Here is a 10,229-nt window from a genome sequence, read left to right as displayed (position 1 = left end):
GGAAGACACCATCTTCACCAAGTCTGAGCAGTCGGTATAGAAAGCCACGTCTCTGAAGTCATGGCCGATCATGCAGCGCATCGCCCAAAGGAAAGCTTCCACTTCAGCATGTAATGGAGATAGACTCAGCCGGAAATTCTTTGCTCCCAAGAACGGCAACGCTGTCTGGGCCGAGGTACAACACCATCCAGCACCTGCGTACAAATCCCCTACTTTCCAAGATCCATCAGTGAAGCATTGGTATCCCGAAAAAACCGAAGGGAGTGAAGCAGTAGCCACCCTAACTGGTATCCCCGAAACTACTGGAATAGTTGGCAGTGGAGCGTCCTCTTCCTGAGCCTGCTGCCACGCTGCAGCTTCTCCCTCTGCTACCTTTACAATATCCTCCGGCCGATCGACAATATTGTCAAAAACACGTGCATTCCTTGCTTTCCAAATAAACCACATAAGCCATGGGAAAGCCGCAACATGAGCCCCAGGGTTCTGTTTCCCTAAAAAATGATCTACATTCGCATACACAGATTCTGTCGGGAAGGAAATTGGTCCCACCGGTACATGTGCTAGGGCCCAAACCTGGCGGGCCGGAGGACACACAAAGATGGCATGATTAATAGTCTCCATGTCCGCACCACATCGTACACACCGTAAATCACAAGCAATACCCCGTCGTCCCAAATTTGCCGAAACCGAAATACAACCAGATAAAACCTGCCACATAAAATGTTGAATCTTGGGTGGGCAACGGGCCCTCCACACACTAGCGAGTAGAGGGGTAATGTCCGGGCCTGAACCAGTGGCTGCAAAAGTCCGAACCACACCATGACGTGTAGTGTGATAGCCTGATTTGACTGTGTACTTTCCTGTTTTTGTGAAATGCCAACCGAAAGGATCATCCTTTTGGTTACCACCCAATGGTATAGCCCTTATCAATGCAACATCAAGTGGATCAAAATGCTCATTAAGCATATCCATACGCCAAGTATTAGTTTGTCGATCAATTAAATGATTCATTTGAAGATAATGATCCTTTAACGGACCCTTACTGACAGCTGGTCTAGGGAATTGAGCTGGTACCCAAGGATCAGACCATATAGAAATGGTGTCCCCAGAGCCAACCCGTTTAATAAGCCCTTTATTTACCAGAGAGCGAGCAGAACATATACTCCTCCATCCATAGGAGGGAGAGTATGACCTTATCGGATCCAAAGGATTCGTATTCCGATAATACCGACTTTTAAAAACCCTAGCAAACAGCGATTCTGGAGCGTCTATGAGACGCCATAACTGCTTAGCCAGTAATGCCGGATTAAAGTCATCCACATTCCTGAAACCTAGGCCACCCAACTGTTTCCTTACACATAATTTTTCCCAGGCAAGCCAATGCATTCCCCCTGACTGACCATTAGTACTCCACCAAAAATTTGCCACCGCACTAGTAAGCTTAGATGTAATTGTCTTTGGTAAACGAAACACTCTCTCGTCTAAAATAGTTGTTGATTTATAACCTGAAAGGTTAGTTCTAATTCCTTAAAAAGCAAAACCGGTTGGAGATTTATATGTAGTTTGTGAATACTTATGAAACCAAAACGAAATAATTTTAAATTCAAAATTAGAAAACAATTAAATAACAATAAAAAAGGCTTCGTAGGTTATGGTTTACGGGTCCACAAAAGCAGTCCAGCCTCATGCATATGATTATGGATAACTGTATGGTTTGGTATTAGTAAGCTTTTCCAGCTATTTTATCTTGTTATCTTTTTCTTTGGTCCTCAGTATATGATTTTCTAAAAGCATGCTACTGAAATATTGTTATGATTAAAGGAAGAAAACTAATTACACATATGTAATTGTTTTCTTTTGTAATGGGGTAGTTGGTCATTTTCATAGTTTGGTGTGAACGTTGTGATTAACCTTTCTAATTTCAAGGAAACACTAAAACGGCTAATTGACCCTTTAACACAATCCAGAAACATCAAATAAATAAAGTGATATGTTACTTATATATATACTAGATTAGGCCCGCGTATTAATGCAAATATAAGAAAAATATGTAAAATTTTAAGTTATATTATAAATATATATATATTTTAAACCGTATTTATAGTTTACGCACTCCATTTTGCAATACAACTTTACTATATATTATTACATCATAATAAAATTAGATTTTAATTCTATGTACTAAATCACAATAAATAGCATTTACAATTTTCAAATTAAAAAAATATGTGTATTTGTATCAAAGTTATATATTACTTAATATTAAAAATTAGTAAAACATAATTCTCAAACAAAAAATTGAATACTAATATTATCTCATAATTGAAAAAGTAACAATATCAAAAATTCAGAGACGTTTATTAATTTTCCTCAAATTTTTAAGAAATTAAAGGTAAATTTACTTCCAAGAAAAAATATATATATATGTGCATAATATGTAATATATGCTCTAATTTACGTAAACATATATATATATATATATATATATATATATATATATATATTTAAAGTTTGATCTCATAGTTAAATTTTGACAAACATAAAGAAAAAAGAGAGAAATTCTAATTAATTTAGTTCATAAATTTGCACATAGCTTTAATAATATAACAAAATTTAATGGTGGTGTATTTGAAAAAACTATAACAACAATTTCTTTGTTTATATAATGGTGAATATCTAAAGTCTTTTTTCTTTTATGATTAATAATTGATACTATAATTTTATTATTTATGGTATTATATAAATTAATTGTATAAATTCCTTAATTCTTTTTTTTTCTTATAGAATTAGTAATTTAAAATTAGGATTAGTATTATCTTTTTATATACATATAAGAATTTTATATTTATCAAAATTGTTTAAATGTTCTATTTTCTTACAATTATCTGTTTAAGTTTAAAATTTGGTGAAACAAAGTTTTTTTATAACACATGTCAAAATCTCTAATCGTTAAAATTGACATGTGTCACGATCACGTGAGTTACTAACTTTGAAAACCAAACTTTATATAATATAATAATAAGATATATAGTAATATAGATATAGGAAGATATTTTAGAAATTCTTTTGATGAAGATAATTATGCAAATAAAAAAATGTTTGGTCAATAAAAATGTGTTTATGGAAGAGAAAAATCCAATGCTTAGCTATTTGTGAACACAAATCCTTTTGAATTAATAATGTTGAGACTAACATATTTTATTAGTTTATAATTTAGATTGGATAAATTATCAAATTTATATTTATAGAGTATTAATTTTATTATTACTTAATTTATCTAAATCTCATATAGAGTTTGGTTATTACTAGTACTAAGTAATAGCTAATATCTAAAATAAGAAGAATATAAACTTTTTTAAAAATACACTAATAAAACTAGATGTTACTTCTTATCCTTCCAACTACTCATGTGAAGACACATATACAAAATTTATAACAATCATAACAAATATTAGTAAAAAAAAAGTTTATTAATATATATTATTGTGAGGTTGGAAAGAAAAAAAGGACAGTGGTTGAGAAAGAGAAGAATGTGGTTTGGGCCAAGAGACAGCCAATTTGCCAGCTGTAAAATCTCATACAATTGTTATATAAATAGGCCATACCATCCCCACAGCTATATTATCATACACACAACCCAAACAAGAATAGCAAAATCTTTTCTCTTACAAATTCTTATTCAAACATCAAAGAGAGAAGTAATGGAGGCAATGAAGATGAAGATGATGGTGTTTGTTATGGTTGTTGCGGTGGCTTTTTCAGCTGCGGCAGCCGCCACCGTGGAAGCTCCGGCTCCAAGCCCAACTTCTGATGCTGCTATGTTTGCACCAGCATTGTTTGCATCTATTGTTGCATTGGCATCTGGTTTCATCTTTTGATCATTCTTTTTTTTTTCCTTTTCCAATTATTTTAATTGTATTTGTTAATGAGTTTGTGTGATTTGGTTCTCTTGTTTAGAATGTTGTATCTTTTAATGTTAACCATCTGTTTCTCTATGTGCTTGTATATCTATGTGTATTATCATCTCTATGTGCTTGTATATCTATGTGTATTATCAGTTATCACAGATTGTTTATGAGTTCGTTTATCTTATTACACTCTGATTATGGCCGATGTTATCTTTGATTAATCCACAACATCCATGTTAAGTGTTACAAAATATCCGAAATAAGTGATTTGGGTTCACACAAAGATCAATGAGTGAGGATACCTTGGAATTGTCCAAGGGTCGGTGAAATCAATAGTGTGATGAGCTGTATTTGGATGGTTGTGTGGGGGCAACTATCATGATGTTGTTATGATGCCTCAAGGCAACAACATAAGCTCCCATGTGACTCACCACAGAAAAAAAGGTAAGTGGATGACCCCCACAATAAATGATATCACATGAAATTGCAATAAATCATAGGAATATGGAACACAAGATAGAAACCAGATTAAACATTCTCTTTTCTTATCGTAATGGAAAAAATAAAGATAATCTAAGCTAATGTTGAAAGCTGATCAATGCTACGTGAAATTGTTATGAGAGTTAAAACATAATCTAAATCACAAATATGAGTGCCAATACCCAACAGGTAATATATCCTTAGTGTCAACGCATTTGATTGTGGGCTAGTTCCAATAACAAAACATGTAAAATGTGAAGTCATCTTCCTCGACATCAAGTGTTAAAACTAGGGTTAAAACATTCATAGACAACTTTTTCATACCAAAGTCCAAAACCACAAACCCAATAAGCTTCAACCTACTTTTTCTCACATAATCAGGCCTTACTCATATATGTATGTATAACAGAATATAACTAAAGGGTAAGATTGGGTATGTGGGACAAATCAGACATCTGTTAAAGCCATGTTAGAAGAACAGTGGCCGGCAGCAAGAATGAGACAATACCATGGCATTTAAGTTCTGGAACGAGAGAAGAAACGCGTTTGTAAATGGCCGCCACTTTCCTGTCCATCTCTTCTCATGTGTCCTGAGAATCACAAGTTCAATGGATAAAGACACAATGTTTATACCAGTACTTTTAAAGCAAAATCAAGAGATAAGTAGCTTACCAGAAAAGATTCGGGAGCAACACCTGAGGAAGTTGCAATCTGTACGGCGGACAACAGATTGCATTAAGATGGTCCTGAGGCAGACGAAGAGAGACTGAGAATCTGAGTCTATTGTCAAAAATTTAAGCTGCACGACTCATACAACAGTCAGGATCCATTACGACTGATCAAGAGAGAAGCATGATGAGTTCAGTCTTAAGGTACAAGAATTTTACAAGAAAATAAGCCTGCCCTAAGAAACCCATATGAATATCTTGCTAAATTTACAGCTGCACGACTCATACAACAGTAAGGATCCATTATGACTGATCAAGTGAGAACCATGATGTTCAGCATAAGGTACAAGAATTTTACAAGAAAATAAGCCTGCCCTCAGAAACCCATATCTTGCTAAATTTACAGTGGAATGATAAATAATGTTGAATTACAAATACAAGGGGTTATAAAGAAACTAACCTATGCATTTAAGTGAATCAGAACCAGTAGAGCAAGCCGTAAATGCTAATTTTTACAGATTTCATAAGCACCAAATCAAAACCGGGACTACATCTACTACATCTACAACATTTCTTCCTACTTATTATAACATATAGCACTGGTGAACTAGCCCGAGAAACCTATGTGCCTTAAATATGACAAGACTACTCAGGAGGTGCAGGATGAAGTTCACAGAAAGGTTGGTCTCATCTTCTGATAGAGAATTTTAGTGATCTGCATGCTCAACCTATGTTTTAAACCCTTGACTTATCCGGTAGCCTGGAGAGTTCTTTGTCCGCAAAATGAAGCAGACGTCTCAATCTCAGAACCATATCACAGTGAAATGGCAATGCCGTACGCCTGTCCAGATATGCTGGACTAACAGTCATCCATGATAGAGCATGGAGTTCTGCCGCAATTGACTCGAGGATAAGATGGCTTTCAACCTCAAAATCTCTAGTTTCTTTGGTCCCTCCTCCCTGCTTCATGATTCCTTGAAGAATTTTGTCATGAGCATGGTCGTAACCACCATAATAGTCTACGAGACTTACAGAAAGAACTGATGGCCATTCTTCTTTCACGTTAATTCTCGAGTCTTTTCTCATGGAAGGCACAGCTTTTGAAACAACAAATCCGGTAGACAAGGGGATTGCACATCCTTTGCTGTGAAGGAGGTGAGCAAGTGGAGGTGACTCGGCAGTTAAACATGTAGGAAGCTGGAGAGGACTTGGGTGAAGAAAGCGCATGTTGGGTGATGGTATCATCATGTAAGAGAAAGCAGTAGACCCAATAGATTTGACAGGAGTGAAACCTTCAATGTAATTAACTGAACTCATACCAGTACTGCTCTGGCCACCTCCTGCATAATTGTGCAAATAACCATGCAAGTCAGTATCTTGCTCCATATGTTATGAAAGTTTAAAATATATATATACATATAGAAATGAGATGAACAAATAAAAAAACTGACCAGCAGAAACCAACTCAGCTGGAAGAACAAAATGTAGAGAATGATCAAGTGAAATAGAAGCAAAACTGATGCTGTGAACCCACTGAAACAATCCCCTTGGAGTACCAGAAATGGTTTGCCCACCCATTATCTGCTTTCTTCCAGCAGATTGCCCCATACTGCCTTTCACAAAGGTCGATGGTTTTGAATGAGAGCTGTAGAGTGTGCTAGTTGATGAGGCTCTCTCTTGAATCAGACTCAGATCCTGCTGTTGCAAGGAAGATCCGTTGCTATTGGAGGCTATTCCAGAAGGCGCAGAACGTCGAAGTTGAATAGGCCACTTTTTAATCTCAGGACCTCCAGCTGAATAAATTGCCTTTTGCCACTCTGTTATATCAGTAGCAAGACAAAAAATACCAGGGTTATGTACCATACAATACTAGAGAATTCTATTCCCAGGCGCAATTGAAATAAGAGAGGGATGAAATATCAGATTAAGAACAGAATGTAAGGGTCAAAGAGAGGTATAAAAGAATACAATTTACCTAGGTATTCAAGCTCGAAAAAATTCCCAATGCGTGTAATGACAAAATCCCTGGGTTTATAAGATCCATTGTCAGGGGAGGAACACGCCTGTAGTATTTGACATCCCTGCTGCAGAACTTGAACAAAAAGACACTGCAGCCCTTTCGTATCCTGTCTACTGCTAATTCCACCAAAGGGAAATATATGTGTGTCAAGTAATTCACCCCTGGCATCCGTCCAGATGCTTACAAGCCATCTCCAGTCCTCTGTCCAACCGTAGCAGCAATGTAAACTTGGAATAGCCTTTCCTTCAAGCTGGGATGCATCACCCTGGGAGCTTGATCCCGATGTTATACCTTCCATTGAATTCAAGCCAGGTCCAGAACCTCTGCCACCATCCTCATGTATTGGCTTTGAAGACTCAGATCCCAAGCCGCCAAAAGTAGGTGAAACTCCACGCTCCACAGAACCAGGCTCAGAAAGAATGAAAAGTGGTTCAAATAAATAGAAAATTTCATCATTTAGGTAAAAATCCCCATTTCTGTTTGGATCGCAGCTTAATCCTCCAGATCTTGGTATTTGCCAGGAAGTATCCCAACCACCCGTTCTCAAGCTAACATCCATTTCACCATCTCTAGGATGTGTAGAACCTGTCATTCGAGAACCAACACAGTCTTTCCAGATTCCTGAAATAGAGCTCATTGGTGTCAACGCTGAAGAGGATCTGCTGGATAAAGATGATGACAGAAATGCATCATTAGGCACTCCTCGTGAAATTCTCCGAGCTTTATTGTAGACAGAAAAAGCAGTATCCTTGAGAATGACAAGCTCATTAAAGCTTGGACTTGTTATACGGAAAATAGAATCAACAGACACCACTTGTAGAACTAATTTGGGGACATTAAACCCTGAAAGCACTGGAATGTGAGATATTGATGTTTCGTCAACAGCAGCAGAACTACCAAACGCCCTTGCAACCTGACTGTTAAGTATCGATCTCCTGTCTCTATCTGACTGTATTACTGATCCAAGTGCTATAGACGATTCAACAATCGTCCTTAAAACTGCTGAAGGGTCAGGAAATGGACATACTATGTACACTACCTATAAGAAATAGAAGGCAACAAGTATCAACAGCTACACTTGGTAGAAGAATACTAATCTCAATTAACATATGTATTTCTCAACTTATACTTACCATACAAGGACTCCCTGATCCTTCTTTCTGGTTTGTGTAAAGGTAAGACGCAAGCTTTAGGCCTTTCAACGCTTTTGATAAAGACTTCAGATAGCTACTCACATTCCACCCATTCGACAAAGACAGAAAATAATCGCTGAGAGATCCCAGAAGCGATGTGTTATTGCTTTCAATCTTCATCGATTGAGGGCAATCAAGCAGAACAAATCCAGATGAGGATAATCTTCCAGCGTCTGTTTCCATTTGATTTCCCAGGCTCTGTGGCAAATGGGTTCCCAGTCTACACGTCTCATAAACTATGCAATAAAAAATAAATCAAAAGAAATGATGAGAAAATGTCAGAACTCTTGTTCCTCTAGAAACATTTTTTATCAGAAACTAATTCCTATCATGTTTGAGCAAAACCTCTTTCACAATTGATAAACTCGTCGACTCACCAGTTCCAAGTTGCTGGAAAAAATCAGCAGCAGCACAGGTTAGAGGGTCAATATCCGGGCATACAACAGTATAGTTAATCTGCGAAAGGAAACAAATGACTCCCACGGTTAACTTTCGATGGAGAAGATTATTAACTGGCCTAATTTGCAAGAAGACAAATAATATCTTTCAGATGAATTCCTTGAAAACTCACATTTTTTGGCAGAGCATATGGCTCAAAAGGGGCCTTTTCCCAATGTGGCAAGGAGTTTGTCGATATCTTAAGCCAGTCATCTTGGTACCTGTCACAGGGAAAAGATGCATACGTATCGAGATATTTAAATCACCAGAAATGTAGTATGTAAAAATGATTTAAGATATCCTAACAAAAGGACATTATAATACTTCAGGAAATAACCCCATTACAAGGGCATCTTGATCAAGACCAAATTCTATCTAAAGAACACTGCTAATAGAACAGACGGACATCTGCATAACTGCATACATACCCGACAAGTATAGAAGGTGATGGAAGAACAAAAAGTGTTGGTCGGAGTAAATCTGAACTGTATATGTCTTGGCTCTGAGTCGTCTCTTCTCCTTTCCCGCCATCAATTGACACTGCTTGTTTGCCAAGATAATTATTAGAATTAGATTCATCAGAGATACGTTGACACCATTTGCTCTTAGATATCAAAGAAAAAACACAGTGGAAACAGTAGAGTTTAACGAGATGATAAGCCAGTGTGAGACAGGGAAATAATCAGAATTCGCGTTCTACCTTCAGTCAGGGCTGACTCAGCAGTAGATCCCTCAGAAATAGATCCTCCATCCCCTGATTGATTCCGGCCCTTGCACCAATCTGTAACAGATAATGGACCATCTGACTGACCAAATGCAGATTTCAGAGCTGTTTTGATGTCAGATTGCAGTAAAGTGATGACAGATGAAGGAAAAACCTGAAATAGAAAGAAAGCTCCAGAATCAGGTTTAAACTGACAGACAGTATCATTGTGTACTAAATATTTAACAACTAGTCGCATAGAGAAGACAAGAGGCACAAGCAAGAGAAATATGATCAAGCTCAAAGCTTCTAAAGATAAAACTGTGACTACTTAATTAGTCTAGCCCAAACTAACAATTAAGAACGTTAAAGATATTGGATACCCTCATTTCCCTGGCATCTTACACCATTTTAAAGCTTACCTCAGCTGAGAGTGGATCAACTAGCTTTACACCAGCAATGTCCAGAGAATGGGAGGAAGCCAAAGTCCCCCCACAACCTGCATGGCCAGCAGAGGGCCCACATGACAGTTCCCGTCTCCACAACTCTTCCAGTGCAAGCCAGCCATAGGGTCCATCTCCACAATCTGAATCCAGAGCTAAATCAACAAAAGAAGTAGCTTGTTGTACAAGTAACGCTATTCCATCTAGGAGTTCCTGCAGTGGCTGCCTTTGACCATAAGAAAGCAAGCTGTCTTCGCTAAATGAACTATGGGGCAAGGATGAGCCTGCTTCAATATTTGGCGAACTAGCAGGTTTTGCTGTTTTTGGGACTGAAACAGTCCGCCATACGCCAACTGGTGCACTCATGTGGCTATCT

At 37.4% G+C, this 10,229-nt stretch overlaps 2 protein-coding genes across 3 annotated transcripts in view; one reads left to right on the top strand and one right to left on the bottom strand.

Annotated features, from left to right (window-relative positions):
- LOC109130190 (arabinogalactan peptide 21) lies at positions 3,608–4,099 on the top strand. The gene has a single exon (XM_019239390.1). It carries the CDS (start codon positions 3,702–3,704, stop codon positions 3,876–3,878), a length of 177 nt encoding a protein of 58 aa, XP_019094935.1. The 5' UTR covers positions 3,608–3,701; the 3' UTR covers positions 3,879–4,099.
- The window catches only part of LOC104758813 (mediator of RNA polymerase II transcription subunit 13-like), a 12,534-nt gene continuing 6,941 nt past the window's right edge, over positions 4,637–10,229 (bottom strand). Inside the window, exons 16-26 of one of the 2 annotated variants that reach the window (XM_010481766.2) lie at positions 9,833–10,137; positions 9,408–9,585; positions 9,136–9,247; positions 8,841–8,928; positions 8,647–8,725; positions 8,210–8,505; positions 7,032–8,115; positions 6,508–6,873; positions 5,798–6,396; positions 5,061–5,187; positions 4,637–4,978 (exon numbers count right to left, since the gene is read on the bottom strand). In XM_010481766.2, the coding sequence (XP_010480068.1) occupies positions 4,905–4,978; positions 5,061–5,187; positions 5,798–6,396; positions 6,508–6,873; positions 7,032–8,115; positions 8,210–8,505; positions 8,647–8,725; positions 8,841–8,928; positions 9,136–9,247; positions 9,408–9,585; positions 9,833–10,137 (3,308 nt within the window). In that variant the 3' untranslated portion in view covers positions 4,637–4,904. The other variant, XM_019239510.1, reaches the window with a different exon arrangement.

This window comes from Camelina sativa, chromosome 17 (assembly GCF_000633955.1).
Source record: "Camelina sativa cultivar DH55 chromosome 17, Cs, whole genome shotgun sequence".
In the NCBI taxonomy this organism is placed as follows: Eukaryota; Viridiplantae; Streptophyta; class Magnoliopsida; order Brassicales; family Brassicaceae; genus Camelina; species Camelina sativa.
Note: the sequence above shows the minus strand (reverse complement) of the source record. Positions and strands in the feature narration are given on the sequence as shown.

Excerpts from the sequence above, each read along its gene's own strand:
- LOC109130190 (XM_019239390.1), top strand. The coding sequence starts at position 3,702 with ATGGAGGCAATGAAGATGAAGATGATGGTGTTTGTTATGGTTGTTGCG.